This window comes from Procambarus clarkii, chromosome 38, assembly GCF_040958095.1.
Source record: "Procambarus clarkii isolate CNS0578487 chromosome 38, FALCON_Pclarkii_2.0, whole genome shotgun sequence".
Classification (NCBI taxonomy): Eukaryota; Metazoa; Arthropoda; class Malacostraca; order Decapoda; family Cambaridae; genus Procambarus; species Procambarus clarkii.
Genome location: NC_091187.1, coordinates 12,436,821 through 12,455,976, shown reverse-complemented (window position 1 = coordinate 12,455,976; position 19,156 = coordinate 12,436,821). Strand labels below are relative to the sequence as shown.

The following is a 19,156-nucleotide window of genomic DNA, read 5'->3' as shown; positions in this document are numbered from 1 at the left end:
GCAGAAATTCATTGGGGCAGAAAATAGTATGGGGCAGAAAATAATAGGGGCAGAAATTTGTAGGGGGGTAAGATGTAGTAATGACCAGGAAATAGTAGGGACAGGAAATAACAGGGGGCAGGAAATAGTAAGAGCAGAAAATAACTGGAACAAAAAAATAGTAGGAGAAAATAGTAGCAGAAAATACATAATTGTAGCAGAAAATAGAAGCATAAAATAACTGAAGCAGAAAATAGGGGTTGGGGCTTGGGGGGGGGGGGGGGCAAAAATATAGCAGGAGGCAGAACAAATGATAGATTGCAACATCTATGACAACAACTGTTCTAATATTTAGGTCTGAAATGATATTAAAAACTAAAAGTTAGAACGAGTATCATTTCCAGTAAATTTGCTCATCTTGATACCTGGTCGAAAGATAAAGTCATTGAACAGTCAATATCTAAGCCTTGGGGACCCTATGGGGACCTTTTCAATATTAGAACAGTTGACCTAAATATTAGAACAGTTGTTGTCATAGATGTTGCATTCTATCATTTGTTCTGCCTCCTGCTATATTTTTGCCCCCCCCCCCCCCCCCCAAGCCCCAACCCCTATTTTCTGCTTCAGTTATTTTATGCTTCTATTGGTAAACTTCTTGGTAAGTTTAACTGTAAATTGTGAAAATATTCAAGACGAATCTTGTGTGTGTCCCCAATCCTCGCACTCACTGCACTCTCATATCTGCTCTAATGTCCACTTCCACACATGAAGAAGCTCTTCACAAACGAATGATTATCTTTTCCCTGAAGAGAATTACATATCCAGCAAAGTCAGTTACTTTTTTTTTCATGTACTCGCCTGTCACTGGCCACTCCTACTTTTCCAGAAATATAAACTTAATTGCTGGGAAATACAACGATATGAGTGATATGTATATAATTATACAGCAGGTGTACAGGATTTACAAGCTCATTATACCCAGTACTACATGGACATTTCGTTCTCAGTAGCTAAATCTGAAACAACACAGTAGCTAAATCTGAAACAACAGTATGTACAGGATAGATTGCCTGAAACGCTATGCGTACTAGTGGCTTAAGGTATTGTATGTACTACCCTCTATCTTTAAATCAAACAGAATGTTAGTACTGTAACCCTGCAACTATGTATGTACTTTTCCTAAATAAATTATTATTATTACTAATAAAACAATTAGTCAACAGAGAGAGAAAGCAGGGGAGACCCCCCAGCTGGATAATTGCAATTTTGACAGACCTACTGTCAAAAGGAGATGGCTTACTGACAGGCATTTGGAGTACATTGGAAGTCAGATCTATGCTGCATGAACTGTGTGTTCGGAAGAATTTTGATCCAGGTTTGCCCTATAATCTGTTGACTGAGAGTGTTGACAATTGTGTGTGTGACAATTGTGTGTACAAAGTTATTGAATGGTTAATTTATAGCAGTCCTTTAAATTGTATTCTCATCGTCAGATGTATCATATTATGTTCTTTTTAAGACTTTTTCTTAGGTCAATAATTCCCTGTAAACTTATGTAAACTAACTCGACTATAAATGTTTTAAAAACACATTTATGAAAACAAATTTAATATTGTATTCTATTGCAATGGGCGACCTGGTTCCCTTAAACTCACAAGGGTGAGGCCAAGCAAGAATGGCCTCAACTTACATGGAGACAAAGCACATTATTTGTATCGTCACTAAATAACCTTCCAAGACCCCATATAACCCTACTGGTTTAGCTCATTTCTTCTCACCTTGCCAACCTCCAGTCAACCCTAATAATTAAGGCCACATCTGACCTATCCACGCGACTTAAACCCACAGAAATCGTCTATAACCCCCCACCCCACAGCCCCGCTCCTGTGCCAGGCAAGTCCACTACGGGCTCACCATTTTTTTTTTTTTTTTGAGATATATACAAGAGTTGTTACATTCTTGTACAGCCACTAGTACGCGTAGCGTTTCGGGCAGGTCTCTGGAATACGATCCCCTGCCGCGAAGAATCGTTGTTACAACCAAGTACCCATTTTACTGTTGAGTTAAACAGAGGCTACAGTTAAGGATTTGCGCCCAGTAAATCCTCCCCGGCCAGGATACGAACCCATGACATATAGCGCTCGCGGAACGCCAGGCGAGTGTCTTACCACTGCACCACGGAGACTGCTAGAGCCCGTGCTACTTGCCACTTTTTCTTCCCAGTAACTGAATCTTAAACAACAACAGACACACACACATCTTTACACAGGAGCCCGGAACACTGATGTAAGGGGGTAAATTATTATTAAATATTGGAATTATGAAGACTGAGACCTCGTGAAAAAGTGTGGGAAAAAAAGCCTATTACCTTACCTTGCCGAGGACGCAGGCAGCAGGAGGCAGGTATAAGCCAATCGAAAGCCATGCTGCAGGTTCCTACAGCGTCTCTATAACTCGAAGGGGTCTATGGTGGTGCTGGAATGATGCCGTGAGCAATGACCTAGCGCAGGGAACGGCCTGCAGCAGAGGACAAGAGAGGAAAATAGTGGAGCGCGGTATCCATGACGGAGGCGCTGGCCGGCTAGTGGACACGTGTTCCGTATGGGATCGAAACCAGTAGACACCCTCAACAGTGCCCTACGGAAGTCAAGCTTCGCAAGAACTCGAAATCAAATTACACCCAGAAAATACTACTCAATGGGGTGACAGGGTAAATGGGAACAGAATAATAGTTTGCCCGAAACGCTATGCGTACTAGTGACTTTAGGTATTGTATGTACTACCTCTATCTTTAAATCTAACAGAATGTTTGTACTGTAACGCTGCAACTATGGATGTACTGTTCCTAAATAAATTATTATTATTATTATTATAGATTATATAACAAAATAAAAGCCAACCAACAACTTGAACTTGACGACCTCGCTTATTGCACGTCATTATTCGATCCCAGACGGTCTAAGTGGATGGCCACCTTTTTTCTGTTTTCTGCACTATAACAGTTGTTCAGTTGTTCAATCAGGTAAACCTATTTTAAGAAAAGTCGTAGGGCTTGGCAATGCATCTTTGTTTAATTACATCCATTAATTACTTCGAGGAAGTGGGCGTTTGTCTAAAATAACAACTTAAGATAATGTCAAGTTAAAAATCGAGCATCCAGCTATAGGAACAAGAATGTATTTCATGTTTCCTTTGATTCATTCCTCCAACTGAAGACAACAGCAACTTCTAACTGTTGTTGTTGTTGTTGTAATAGATTCAGCTACTCTGAATAAATTCCAAGTAGCACGGGCTATGGTGAGCCCGTAACTTACCCGACACAGGAGCGGGACAAGTAGCACGGACTAAGGTGAGCCCGTAGTGGACTTACCAGGCACAGGAGCGGTGTCGAACTTCTAACTAAGTCTTTCTGAATAAATACTGACGTGTCATTGTGACGCGTCTCCCAACATTACCATTTACCTAGTTTATTCTTGCGGGGGTTGAGCTTCGGCTCTTTGGTCCCGCCTCTCAACTGGTTAGAACTCTTGCAGTCATCGAGGGGGGGGGGGGGGGTTGAAACCTTTACACAAATTGCACCAGAACTGCATGGCTCCAAAGGTCTTGAAGAGGTATACATACCATAGTTTCAGAACAATATACATCTGTAAACACACAGGCAGCTCAGGAGTAAACTGTAATACTAATACAAATGTTTACTGGTTGAAGTGGTACTATATAATTTAGTATATGTTAACACAAATGTCTATAATCTACCTATAGCAGATTTCGAGAGTTCTCCTTTCAAAGCACAGCAGCACTGTGCAGCACAGTCTGCTCATGACTGATTCGACCCCAGGTTGGATTCCCAGGCAGATTGAAACTTTTGGGCACTTTAATGTATATTTGACATAGTGGGATCCAATAAATCAAAGAATCTTCTTGTTCCCAATAATGGGAAAACAATAAACATTATTAGTGGCCCTCAGATAAAAAAAAAATTATAACCTGGTTGATACAGGGAAATTTATAAATTGCCTCTGGAAAAACTTCCTTTTGTTTCAGCAATATTTGGGCAAAACTACAAAGTTGCGGGTCTTTGATGTTCATAGTGTTCTCTGAGTGCCCATATAATGATGCATTTTAGATGCGATCATGATGGAATTATTATTGCTAGAAAATGCTTGAATAATTATGAACACAAACTCTCACAAAATATTTTTACACTGTACAGTACTGCATAATACAGTTATTGGTCTCCATGGCTGACAATACACAGGTTTCACGAATGTTTTATTTTGATTTTTATTATTATTTTATTTATACATATATACAAAAAGGTACAATGGGTTGTGAAAATTACATATGTTGGTGATAAGGTGGTTACATTCTTGCAAAACCACTAACACACCATTTTGGGCAGAAATGGTCAATCATTCACTCATAATTTTTATTATTGAACCCACAATTACACCATGGAAAATTTTAGGATCATAACAAAACACAAATTTTCAATGTATCACTTTATTTGAGTAAGTTGCCAGGATGATGATGTGGGCGGGCGGCCCAGCGTGTGGCCGCGGTGCCCAGTCCAACACCCTTCCACCCGTCCTAGAGGCTCGGTGAGGCCCTCTTTCCCAGCCTGACACTCCTCCCTTTCCAACAGTTCCTTCCATCTCTTTCCAGAATGGCGATTTACTCTGGAGAATTTATCCAGTATAGTTTGGGCGCCATAAGTCAGTAAAAGGTCTCTGGACATTGAGTGCTAAGGCTTAATTAGTGCCAGAGCTTTTAGAAGTTTGTTCCAGAACCTTTAAAGTCAGTGCCAGAGTTCCAGCAATTAGTGCCTGGGTTCTGGAGATCAGTGCCAGAGTTCCAGCAATCAGTGCCTGGGTTCTGTAGATCAGTGCCAGAGTTCCAGCAATCAGTGCCTGGGTTCTGGAGATCAGTGTCAGAGTTTCAAGAATCATCACTGAGCTTTGGAGTATGTGACAGAGTTCCAGAGCTAAGTGTTATGACTCTCGAGAGACTGTATTAGACCTCCAGGGGTTTCAGGCACCAAGATGGGTTAAAATGTCAGCAAGCTAAACTAGAGGAGTGCCAGGATAAGTCATATTGCCCTACAAGGCAATGCCATTGTAGCTGCTCACCAACAGTAAATATATATCCTATTACAATAACTTTTCAAGTAATTGAGAAGACAACTACTGAAGGCGTGCAACGGCTGAGCATCACCTTGTAGGCCGGCTCCACATCTGGGACACCCACCATAATAAATAGAACTGTACATAAATGCATCAGCAGTGCTGAGTGAGCTGAAACTGAGGCTACTGGGCGGTGCACCTTCCAGAGTGAGAAGCAAGTAGCTGGTGGGTGGGCCTCACTCACAGCCACCACCCCACCCCTACTCCACTCACCACACACACTTTATACAAGATCAAAAAGGTGCAAGCAGGGAAAGTGTGTGAATAATACAAATAACAACATGGAAGAAATATATAAAGTTGTAAAGCTGAAAAAAGAGACACAGCAGGAGGTGCAGCAGGGGACAGGCATGCTGTCGGCCGTCTTGTGTTTCACACTGGCTACTGTTGGTCATGTCTTCCTAATACTACATATCTACATCACAGCAAACAAGACACTCTACTGCTTAGAGGCCTGGTGGCCTACTTTCTCACTAAGGAGGTTTTTTTTTTTGTAAACTAGCTTGGACTACCTCCATGGGGCAAGCAGGTCCCCCAGGCCAAAGACTGCCCTGAGATCCCCCAGCTCCCTGCCTCAGACACGCAGTACACGTAGTGAACGCTGAGCGGGATGGTGAGGCAGGCGAGGCACAACCATTGTGCTGAGTCACTAACTACACACTTTCAACCTATTTTATGCTGCCATTTTCACTAGAAATTCTACACCATGGCTTGAATATGCAATGCAGAATACACGAGTTGGTGCTATACATCATAAGATTTTCTAAATCATAAACACTATGATATTGGCACATTCTTAGCCATCAAATTAAAAACAAACAAGTAGAAAATGTTTGGCACTACAGGAAATAATTGAATGAGTACAGAATACAGTACTTGGCACTAATATTTGGTAACACTAAAAAATAAATAGTATAAAATTATATTCAGATAAGCTGTGTTCAGGTGTAGGAGTGCACGAGTAGGGAGGTGGCGGTGGTGATGATGGTGGTGGTGGGCGATAGTGGTACAGGTCACAGGAAGGCACGGGCGGCAGGTACACACAGCACCTGCACGTCTACCACACAAACTACACCACACCAACCTACAGTAAGACACTAGCGCAAAGACACTGTTGTTTAACCTTCAACAAGGCACTCGGGTTTCATACAGTCTGAGGCTTCTTTTTTTCTCGGTATTGAATACCATTTACATCACATACATTCAGTAATATTAGTCAATAGTACATTGGTTCATACTAAACCAACAGAATAACACAGTTAATAGTCCACATGTAAAGTGGGCAGCAGGTAGTGGGCTGTAGTGGGCCACAGTGGTCATGGGTACAGGCTGGTGTATAACCTGACCTGACCACGTCCCATTACTTGCCTATGACTATAAGGCTCACCGGTACAACCACAACACCATATACACCATGTATAGTTATCCACTTTTCTATATGGTACACAAGAGATTTCACTTTATATATCGGTTAACATGGGTAATTCATCCGTACAAATTTCACTGTCTAGCAAAAATTGGATACAAGGTACAGTAGAAAGATTAACAACTACACCACTTGGTATGTTACAGTGATATGTAAGGCTAATGATAACACATATGCTATTGTACAAGGCTACATTGTGTAGCTCACAAATGTTCAACACATGGGCTCTAAAACGTGCCCACTTGAGGCCGTATTCGCCAGTTCACTACTACTTCTCAGGGTAGCTTGGACGGGCATGAATTTCACAGTCTTAAAGTGTTGATTTGTTCTTGCACCCTCATAAGGGGTGCTGGGGAGCCTCTCCGCAGATTACTCCCCAAAGAAACTTCATTCGAGGTGTCGGTACCTGTGTGCGGACATCTGGCTGAGTCCTAGGACCGAGTACTGGCACTTGAGGCAATGGTAATGTGTCTGTTTCTGATTATGGTTGCAGCCTTGAATTCCACAAGGCTGGGACGGTGTAAACTTTTCAAAGCCTGCAGCATTGATAGAGTCTCGTTTCTGATGCTGCCTACGGTGCGCCACAACCTTATTAGTGTCTGTGCACACAAAGTCGCACTTTAGGCAGTGGAAATGTGACGCCTTGTTTTGCTGTTGGCCTGTTGGGATAAACATTTATGAAATGAGATATTTGCTCATCTTTATTTTAAGAATGTGTAATATTTTATCCGTTTACATTATGTACTAAAATACAAAATATGTACTTTAATGTGTTCAAATACAATACTATACTGTGCATTATACTATTGCATAATAACAAGGAATAAAAAATGTATTAAATTCATTGAAACCTGATGGACAATCTTACCTATCATTGAGGCATAAACACAGTCAGGGCGTCCACAGGAGACGTTCGAACGGAATTGATTAAAATCGCCACCCATAAGGGTATCGAGCCGCTCGTGCCGCGCAGTGTGCTGCACAAAGCGTGTTTTATCGCAGAAGGAGTAACCACAGTCCTTTCTCATGCAGTGGAAGTGTGTCTGGTGTTCCCGGTATCCACAGTGAGGATACTGACAGTCCTCATTGAATCTGTTGGCAGTGAAAATGTAAGGCTTTAAAAGACATCGGCAGGATTATGATACTGAAGGATGTAATAATAATGTGATAAATCTGTGAGGTAATACATCTGGTCAAGTTATTTTTAAGGCCATCATGGTCCAGTCGGTTGTGTGTGTGCTAGAAGAGTTCAGAGACATGGATTTAATCCCATCATATTTATTTATTTATTTATTTACATATTTATATACAAGAAAGTATTCTTCCATTCTTGCAAAGCCACTAGCTCACACAGCATTTCAAGCAGGTCCTTAATCTACCAAATAAGGCAAGATGAATAGGTATTGAGACGTTCGAACGGAATTGATTAAAATCGCAGAGGTGTTACTTGTTCATATCAAATACCAGGGTGTTACACACTTCTCAGAACCTCTCCAGCTAGTTTAGAACGAAGAGGTGAAAGACGGAGTACGATAAATGAAGAGAGAAATACAAATTTTGTAGCAAAATTTGAGTTCAACATAATAACGTTTTATCTGCCCAAAACGCTTTGCGTAATAGTGGCTTTAGGCATTGTATGTACTAGCTCTATCTATAAATCCATCAACTTTTGTATCTTACCTTGTATGTATGTACTTTACCTGAATAAATATTTGTATTTGTATAACAATAATATAAATTGATGAAGATAATTACACAGGTGAAAATGCATATCTTAAGAGCAGTACTAATATTGGGGGAGTGGGTAGCACAAGATACAATGTGAGTTTGAATCACAAAGTAGAAAACTTTGAGGATGAAATTAGGTACATTTTGATTTTACTTTTGAAAAAGGCATGAGTGGAATTTGTTTAAATTCATTAGGAAGTGAGTTCCATAGATTGGGTCCTTTTATTTGCATAAATTGTTTGCATAGATTTAGTTTAACTCTGGGGATATCTAGGAGTTATTTATTTCTGGTGTGGTGCTCATGGGTTCTATTAACTTTACCAAGGAAGAGTTTCAGATCAGTAGCAGCATTTAGGAACAAGGTTTGTACATGTAAGTAGCACAAGAACAGATGTGGAGTTGAGTATGTTTAGGAATTTAAACAGAGGGGGCTGTGTGTAGTCTGAAAACAGAGTTTCTTATAATTCTGGTAGCATATTTTTGCTGGGTGATAATGGGCTTGAGGTAATTTGCAGTGGTGGGACCCCATGTACAGATACCGTATGTAAGGTGAAGGTTACCTCGGGTAAGGTAAACTTAGGTATCAGGTAAAGGTAAACTCAGGAAAGATAGGGATAGATTAGCGAGTAGTATATGAGAGGATAGCAGAGTGGGAAACATAATATCTGATTTTAGAGAGTTAACCTATAGTTTTTTATACTTTTTTGGGATATATGTAGTGTATGTGGGTGCTAAAAGTTTAATCTCTTGTCTATGTATAGGCTAATGAATGTTTTCATAATTTTTACTGTTAATGTTAACATTGTCTATCTGAAGTTGAATTTGGTTTGAGGATTTACTTCCAAATAAAATGTAGTCGGTCTTTTCTATGTTTAGTGTGAGTTTGTTGGTAAACATCCATGAGTGGACTTTCTTGAATAATAATTTATAATAATACCAGTAATTTTAATTCGTTACACTGTATTTACAATATTATTTAGTGTGTGTAAGTTGAGGTCTGAATACTGATGATGTAGGTAGTACCGTCAGCAAATAGTATAGGTTTAGGAATGTTAGATACATTGCAAATAAATGCAAATATACAATATAAATAATTATAAATGCAATACCTATGCAAATGCAGGGATCTAGTCCATGGAACTCACTCCCTAACGAATTGAAAAGCTGTCCAACCTTTGCCTTATTCAAAATCAAAAACAAAAAGTACCTAATTTCATCTTCATAGTTTCCTACCTAGTGTTTTAAACTCACACTGTATCTAGTGCTACTCAATCCCCCAATATATGTACCTAAGCCATACAACTTTACCATTGTAGTCATTGCTATCATCTTATATCATGGTTGTTATATTGAACGCATATGTCAATGCATTATATCTTGCATTATATTATATATGCATTATATTTCAATGCATTATATCATTATAACCAGTCTCCGTGGGGTAGTGGTAAGACACTCGCCTGGCGTTCCGCGAGCGCTTTGTCATGGGTTTGTATCCTGGCCGGGGAGGATTTACTGGATGCAAATCCTTAACTGTAGCCTCTGTTTAACCCAACAGTAAAATGTGTACTTGGTTGTAAAAACGATTCTTCGCAGTGGGGATCGTATTCCAGGGACCTGCCCGAAACGCTTCACGTACTAGTGGCTGTACAAGAATGTAACAACTCTTGTATATATCTCAAAAAAAAAAAATAATAATAATAATCCTCCAATTATGCTACCATGTACCTGTTTGTAACACTCAAATTTTACTTTAATGTACCTACTAATCTTTGTCAAATTTTCTTACAATGCACCTGTTAACATTCTTAAAATTTTGCTAGAAATTACCTACTTAAAATTATCTGTTAGATTAAGGACCTGCTCGAAATGCTATGCATACTAGTGGCTTTACAGGAATGTATAAACATCAATGCTATGTACTCTCAAAAACCCAATGTATCTTCTTGTATCTTATATAAATAAATAAATAAATAAATAAATAAATAAATAAATAAAATAAAATTAATGTATATAAAAAATAGGAGAGGTTCTAAGATGCCACCCTGTGGCACTCCTATGGTTAATGGTAGAGTGGAGGTGGTCATGTCATTGATGGCTACATATTAGTGTCTGTCACTAAGAAAGCTTCATCTTCAATATATTCTAATTATAGCAAGGTGTTTATAATTCATGTTTACAAGCAATTTGATGAATTTTAAACATTTTTTTGTTGACAACACTTACACTGAAGTGCTATTTAATAGCCTATGTCATTCTCCTCACATTGTCATTACAATATATACTGTATTCCCATTCTGAGAGATGCTTATTTCACCCATAGGGTTATAAAGTCATGGAACTGTCTACCCACCAAAGCTGTAAATGCCAAAACTGCTGAATTTCAAAATTCAGCTTGATAAAATCATCAGGACAAATGGGGAACCTCTGACAAGTGGCCAGCTTCCTGTCCTCATTGAGGCCACTAGAGAGATAGTAGCCATTAGATAAATTCAAGTATCAAGTACAGTAAATTCAAGTGCATATGTAACAAAATGGAAAGCTTTTCACTTACCTAAAGCGTATATAACCTTCAGGCACAGGCTCATCTTTAAGCAAGCGTATGGAGTGGTTGGAACGGATCTTCTTAGCTTCTTGTGCATTGAAGTCTTCAGCACCGAGTCTCTTGCCTAGCATAGCTAGGTGAGGTGAAGTTCCCAGAGAGGAGGGCAACAGAGGGTTGTGGTCCCCTCCAGATCCAGGGAGCCCTGGTCCTCCCATCCCTGGACCAACACCAGGTAGGCCTCCTGGCACAGGTGACCCATGAGTCAGATCTCCATTGGGGCGGACTCCAGGCATAATGAGGCCTTGATGGGCCATAGCTGCCAGTGCTGGATGAACTTGCCACGCAGCTGGTGGCAGAAGACGTGGCAATGATCCTGGAAATATTCCTGCCATGCCCAAATGTGGACCAAATGGAGAGGGAAGTCCAGGGAAACTGGCAGCTTGAGTATATACCATTGGAAACTGTGGCGTTGTTTGGGGTCCACTCAAGCTACAACTGATGCTGCTACTGCTGAGAGGTCTCGGGCTACTAGTAGACACACTCTGCGTTGTTATTCCAAAACTACTAGTACTACTTTCATTGGAACTTCTTGGGCTCACCGGACAGTCATTGATTTCAATTTTGGGTTGGATATTTCCTTCTTCCTCGTCTCCCTGATCAGTACAACCATCTGTATCCTCCTCTCCACCTACAGAAAAGTCACCAGAACTCATAGGGTTACAAGTAACATGTTTAATTAGATGCGGCCTCAGTTTTTCATGTTCACTAAAAGCTTGATTGCAAATTTGACAGTGGAAATGTTCTTTCTTTTTCAGCTTACAAAATGGCCGGCCGCAAGAATACTCTGGGCCATACTGTGGGTGCCGTTCTGGACCAAGCCATTCGGAACCTAAAGAAGGAATTATTAGAGGTGACTCTTCCCGGTTAAGGGTCTGAAGGATACGGGCAGGGTACGGGTCTCCTTGTTGACTCAGTGGACGAGGATGATCAGTGTCCAATTCATTTCGGTCATCTGATTCTGCTTGATCCATGCGGTCTCGAATGGGTGAATGCATACCGTGAGGTGGGGGTGAACGACGAGTAGCAGTGATAGTGAGGCTTCCCGACACAGGGAGGGTGAAAGTAGTCGAATTCTGCAGTCGTGATGATGGTGGAATTGGTGTGACAAGAGCACCTGCTTCTCCCCGGGTACTGGAGGGTCGGAGGTTGGATGGGCTAGACGTAGGGAACGGTGACAGAGGGTAGAAGATCCCAGATGACTTGACCACTGGGGGGGAGAGATCTACATGTCAGTGTAACCTGCAGCTAGGCTGAGAATATTTTCAAGATAGCAAATGTTATTAATTGTCTTAACAGACTGCATTATGGCATATTTTAAGCATGCATGTGTGATAGATATGGATAGAAGAGTAATCTGCTTATCTAGCACTTCATTAGCATCACTTAAATATTGAATATCATTTGCTAAATTACTTGAACAATTCATATATGTTAGCTTGACTCTAGTTTAGTATTAAAAGCTTACCTCATTTGCCTATAAAAATTGACCCTTATTATTTCAAGTTATGTCCAAAATGATCTCCATATTAGTGTTTTTATTAAATATGCTTTTAACTACTGACTTAACAAGTTGTATTACAGAATGTACCAGATTTACAATTTGTATCACTAGAGATAACCATGGCACTTTCCTACACTGTGGGAGATTACCTCCCCATCAAATTTTAATCCCTCCCTTTTCACTCAAAAAGCAAATTAAACATCAGCCTACCCTCGTCTTAAAGCAAAGCTCAATGCCTTAAGCTATAATGATACTCTGGCCACAGAGCATTCTCGCTCTCAAAGCATATGCACTGCTGGTTTCCTACACTGCTCCTTGAGTGCAGCTCTAACTGCAGTTGTCTTGACAATTGGTGAAGGCTTATACTGTACTGTATTCTGAGCAGGGAGTCTGTATAAACAACTGGGCCTCTACCCTTCAGACTGGAATATTTGCCTTACTTCTTGCACGCAAATGTCTCTAAACTTGACACATAATTGTGTCAATTAATTATTTGTGATTCTTTATCATTCTTAATTGCTCTCAACTCTTTAAGACACAACTGTAACATGCTCGTGTCTGAAGTTAGACACAAATACAACAAAATTATTAGTGATGTACTGTATCCTGCTTAGCTAAATTAATTTTGTGGTTCAGTTCCTGAGTCCACTATGTACCTCTGTATCCCTTTTTTCACTACCACCCATGGTATGGGTATGGTATACATAATAAATGAACTAATCTAAAAAAAACTGATATGATTGTGTTAAATGCATGCACAAAAGTTTTAACAAAATCTTAAGTATACTTTTACACTGAATAAGGCAGTACACAAGACGAACAATAACCTAAATGCTAGAAATAGCCATTATTCTCAGTGGGTGTGCTACAAATCACAGGAATTTCTCATACCAACCTTGTGCCTTGCTGGGTGACTCCCTGTCTGCAGTAGCTGTTGGAGCATCCATAGGGCTGTCCGGGCGAGGCTTTTTAAGGTATATGGGTGACTGAGGGCCCAGACTATGAGTGTGAATCACTCCATCTTCCTGTTGATGCTTCTCCGCATGGGACTCGAGTGTCTGGTAGCGAACAAAGGAGAAGCCACAGCGCGTACAGTGAAAGTGTTTGTTCACCTTGTTGCTGTGGGCACGTAGAACAAATTAAGGTCTTGTAGAGGTGTCAGGAATGATGAGATACACGTTGATATTATGATACATATGATATAGTTTTAAGTTTTAGTCTAATTGTTTTTCCTACATCTTGCCCAAAACACTGTGCATATTAGTGGCTTTAGGCATAGTATCTACTAGCTCTATCTAGACATTCAACATTTTGTTTGTAACTCATCTCGTATGTATGTACTTTTACCTAAATAAACATTTATTATTTATTTATTTATTTATTTATTTATTTATTTATTTATTTATTTATTTATTTATTTATTTATTTATTTATATGGAATACTGTATTGCTGTTTGGCATAAACACCCTATTTGATTCTTCATGATTTCCTCTAGCAAAGGGCAAGGCTATCATTGCAGTTATTCATCCAGTTACTGGCCAGACCCGAAGGTGCACTGCCACACTGACTGACACACACACAGGTGTCACACCATTCGTCTTGCTTGTAAATTTGATATGAATGATGTATATATTACTTTAAACATTACATATTACTGCATAGCAGCAATAATTATTTTGTTATAATTTGATATACTGTATGGCAAATATATGAATAATTTTGTTATATGACATATGGAATTTTTGCCATAAGGATATAGCAAAATATATGGATATGGATGTTTTGTGTGGGTAATGGGATGAATTAATTATTATATAGGGCAGTATCTTCAAAATTTATTTTTTTACCTGAATTTATCTGAGGACCACTAACACACTATTAGCCTCAGTGAGGATAGGCAGCTATTTTTTTTTGTTAAATTCAACTGTGTTTTGGCATTAATGGCTTTTGTGGGTAAACGGTTCCATGGGTTTATAATTCTATGGGTGAAAAAGAATCTCTTTGTTTTCAGTCCCACAGTGTGGCTTATTGAGCTTGAAGCCATTACTCTTTGTGTTACATCTGACCTTTTCAAGAAATTATCTGGATCAATATCCTCCAAGTTGTTCAGTATTGTAAAAGTTTCCATGAGATTCACCTTGTTATGCCTAGTTTGCAATGTTGTTAGCCCTGTGGTCGTTAACCATCCTGGTCTGTATGACAGCCAGGCTTGCATATAATAAACTGAGTGGACTACAAAATAATAATTTGGATACAAATAATAGCACCAGACATACAGTTTAATACCTTCCTTTCATTAAAGTTAAAGGTACGCTTGATTACACTTAGGGTTTGGTTATTTTTTTTTCATTACAACTCCCACTTGTTGTGCAACATTCAGTGATTGATGGATTATGACTCCAAGGTTCACCGTTAGACATTCAACAAAAAAAATTGAAAATAAAGGCAATGATGATGTTTTGGTCCATTGTAGACCATTATCAAGTCGTGTAATGAAAAGGAGTGTAGAGAAAGTCAATTTATAAATTAAGTAATTGAAGTGAAAAGTATCTATCATCTATTTATTGCTGCTCATAAACTTACCAACATTCCCAAATCCCTTAGTTTGTTGTTGATGTTAGCCTTAGTTGTTATACCTGCACATATTAAGCTTATATCAAGATCCTGCCAAGTTCAAACTAATAACCCTTCCCAGGATGTAACCCCCACAACAAGTTGACTCCTGGGTACCTATTTACTTGTAGATGAACAGGTGCATTAGGTGACAGGAAATGCACCAAACCATTGCTGTCCTGCCCAGGATACAAACCCAGAATTCTCAACTGTGAGTAGAGAATGAACCTGACTGTACTATGGTGACTCCATATACTTGAGAAAGGACCCAACTCTGAGAATTACTTTACAAGACATGATAACTACGGTAAATACTGTAAAGAGAAAGTTTTTTAAATTATTAATTTCTTAAAAGAATTTATATAGAGGATTTAGTTGACCAAACCACACACTAGAGAGTCAAGGGACGACGACGATTCGGTCCGTCCTGGACCATTCTCAAGTCGATTGTGTGTAACACACATAATCGACTTGAGAATGGTCCAGGATGGATCGAAATGTCGTCGTCCCTTCACTTTCTAGTGTGTGTGGTTTGATCAACATATTTCAGTCACGTTATTGTGACTCCTCGTCTGCATAGAGGATTTAGGTAAGCAGCTGTTATTTGTAGGAGCTGTTCACTAGCAACTACCTATAAATAACTTGTATCTGAATTATTCAAAGTTTTGTTGGAACTGTTTTGTGTAGTTGTGGCTTCATTTAATGTGCAACCCCTGTACCTACAATTGTGCCTTTGTCTAATGTCTATTGTGTGCATATTCTTATGAAAAAGTATTATTATTATTAAAATTGTCCTACCCATTCTTACCTCTGACAATTTGGTGAGCGGCAGTCAATATTCCTGTCAATGGCAATGAATCCCTCTGGTATGGGCGTATTCTCGTGGAAGTCGTGGGCATGGAGTGGGAGGACATCTGTGTGGGCGGTGACGTAGAGACAGCGGGGGTGGGCACAGTGGTAGTGGCGTCGGCCAAGCAGTGGACACAGCTGGTCGGGGCAGGATACACCTTCGCCCCAGGGGTAGAAGCCCTCTACTATCTCCGCCTGACAATGAACGAGGTTGTTGTGCGGGTTATTTGGATTATTTAGCAGAACTGTACTATTTTTTTCAAATGTTAGTTATAATCTGAAATTTTTTGAAAATTGCAATGTGTATTGATGCCTAGACTGCAATGAAAATTGCTATGAGGCTCCTGTTCTGAACAGCATGGGTGTGGGGTTACCAACTTAAATTTCCAAGTAATAATAATAATAATAATAATAATAATAATAATAATAATAATAATAATAATAATAATAATAATAATAATTAATTTATAACATATAGTATTGTACTGTACAATATATCATATTATGTGGTTACTTAGTAGGCAAAGTAATTGTATATTATATAATGCAAATACATATACAAAGCATTTTGGGCATAACCTAAAATAGATGAATTTAGTTTGAAATTTATATGGACAACACATGACATTATATGAGAAGCTGACATCGAATCAAATCAAATCAAATGTTTATTCACGTAAAAGTACATACTGTACATACAAGATGAGTTACAAACATAATGTTGGAGTTCTAGAAAGAGCTAGTACATACAATGCTTAAAGCCACTAATATGCATGCTGTTTCGGGCAAACATATATATATATATGAATTACTAAAACTAAATTTAGGAAATGATACACAGGTTTTCTGGGAGGATTCCCAACCCTAGCTACATAGTACGCTCCACACCTATCATGCCACACTAGACTCTTATGAGTCAAAGAAACCTACTACAGACCAGGAAAATTATCAGAAAAACACAACTGATCTTAACAAGGATTCTGTATGTCACCAAAAATAATGACAAATTGAAGAAAGAGTATGTCCATTTCTGCCGGAATATCATCCACTTGCCGTGTTCCTCCTAGCAAATGCCGATTATGTCTGTCTCTGATCAAAGATGGAGATAAATGTTTGCTGTTTGGAAAAAACTTTGGCAATCCTGTCAACTAATACTGTAACAAACTTGTTAGCTGGTTGCCATCACTAGTTACACCTCTCCACTACTAGATGGTACCCCCAGCAGGCAGTTGGCGGCCTGTCAAAGGTCCTCTAATTTCCCCTTATGATTTTTTCCAGCTGGATTTTAAAATTTAACAAGAATTTTGCCCTTTATAGCTTCAATGGTAAGTGGTTCCACGGGTTTATAACCCTGTGCGTTAAAAAGGATCTCCTGTTTTCAGTCTTACATTGTGGCTTGTTGAGCTTGAAACCATTGGTTCTTGTTTTTGTAATATCTGATGTTTTGAAGATATTGTCTGAATCAACATCCTACAAATTTTTCAGTATTTTAAAGGTTTTGATGAGCTTTGTCCTGTCTTTTTTTTTATTTCTATATATAAAAAGAGTTCTCATGTTCTTGTAAAGACACTAGCACACCTAGCATTTCAGGCAGGTCCTTAATCTTAATTTTTCCCCGGAATATGACTCCCCAAATCGCTTAACAACCAGGTACCCATTCACGGCATTAACAGCTCTATTCCTACCTCGTAAAATTCGACATACTCAGCCCCTGCCAGTTTGGCTTCCGGTCCCAAAAGAGTACCAATGATGCAATCATTAGTCTCCTTGACATTATCTACTCAGCCCTTGACAAAAATGAGTTTCCGATTGGACTCTTCATTGACCTAAGAAAAGCCTTTGATACTGTTAATCACAACTACCTCTTACTTAAACTCCAGCATTATGGAATCCGAGGCCTTGCCCTTGACTACATCCGATCCTATCTTAGTGACAGACACCAATATGTAACCATCAATGATACAACTTCTTCCACTCTACCAATTACCGTTGGAGTGCCACAGGGCAGCATCTTAGGACCTCTTCTATTTCTTATATATATAAACGATCTGCCTAATGTCTCTAATATTCTCAAACCTATATTGTTTGCTGACGATACTACCCTTATCTACTCAAACCTCAAACCACATACACTAAATAATGTTGTGAATAATGAATTAAAAAAAGTCCACTTATGGATGTCAACGAACAAACTAACATTAAACATCGAAAAGACTTACTACATCTTATTTGGAAGCAAATCATCAAATGCAATTCAGCTACAGATAGACAACATTAACATCAGTAATAAAAATGATGGCAAGTTTCTTGGCCTATTCCTAGACAAGAGACTCAACTTCAGCACCCACATTCAACACATAACTAAGAAAGTCTCTAAGACAGTTGGTATACTCTCCAAAATCAGATATTATGTTCCTAACTCTGCTCTCCTCTCACTATATTATGCACTAATCTACCCCTATCTTAATTATGGTATCTGTGCATGGGGGTCTACCACTGCAAACCACCTTAAGCCCATCATCACACAGCAAAAATCTGCTATCAGAATAATAACTAACTCTGCTTTCAGACAACACTCAGCTCCCTTGTTTAAATCTCTAAACTTGCTAAATATTAACTCCCTCCACACATTCTCTTGTGTCAACTACATTTACAAAACCCTGTTCTTAAATGCAAACCATGCTCTGAAACTCTCCCTGGACAGATGTAATAGGACCCATTATCACCACACCAGAAATAAATATCTCTTTGATATCCCCAGGGTCAAACTTAATCTGTGTAAACACTCTATGCAAATTAAGGGACCTAGTCTATGGAACTCACTCCCTAGTGAATTGAAAAACTGTAAAACTTTTGCCTTATTTAAAAGCAAAACCAAAAAGTACCTAACTTCATCTATTTAGTTTCCTACACTGAGCTTTAAATTTGCTCTGTACCTAGTGGTACCCAATCTCCTAATTTTTATGTAATATAAAACAACCTTATCATTGTGTTCATTGCTGTCTTCTTTTATGTGCTAGCCATATGCTGTATTGTGACTACCAATTTTTGTCAACTACCATTCAAGCTGTCATTGCAATCAATCTTATATTGTTTCTGCTGTATTGTGCCTACCAATTTGTTGTCAACTACCATTTTAAGATGTCATTGCAATCAATCATAGCTACCTATGTGCTTTAATATACTGTACCTATAATTTTCTCTCATCTTTTTTTTTTTCATTCCATGTAATCTGTTATCATTTTTTTGTCTATAAATTTTGCAAGTATTT

General features: G+C 39.0%; 1 protein-coding gene across 4 annotated transcripts in view; it reads right to left on the bottom strand.

The window, feature by feature from the left end:
• Nucleotides 1–4,466: 4,466 nt before the first annotated feature.
• Nucleotides 4,467–19,156, bottom strand: part of LOC138372382 (zinc finger protein castor homolog 1-like) — a 33,722-nt gene continuing 19,032 nt past the window's right edge. For all 4 annotated transcript variants that reach the window (XM_069337707.1, XM_069337709.1, XM_069337708.1 and 1 more), the window contains exons 10-14: nt 15,845–16,080; nt 13,318–13,541; nt 10,871–12,143; nt 7,457–7,680; nt 4,467–7,247 (exon numbers count right to left, since the gene is read on the bottom strand). In XM_069337707.1, the coding sequence (XP_069193808.1) occupies nt 6,976–7,247; nt 7,457–7,680; nt 10,871–12,143; nt 13,318–13,541; nt 15,845–16,080 (2,229 nt within the window). In that variant the 3' untranslated portion in view covers nt 4,467–6,975. The remainder of the gene's footprint in view (nt 7,248–7,456; nt 7,681–10,870; nt 12,144–13,317; nt 13,542–15,844; nt 16,081–19,156) is intronic.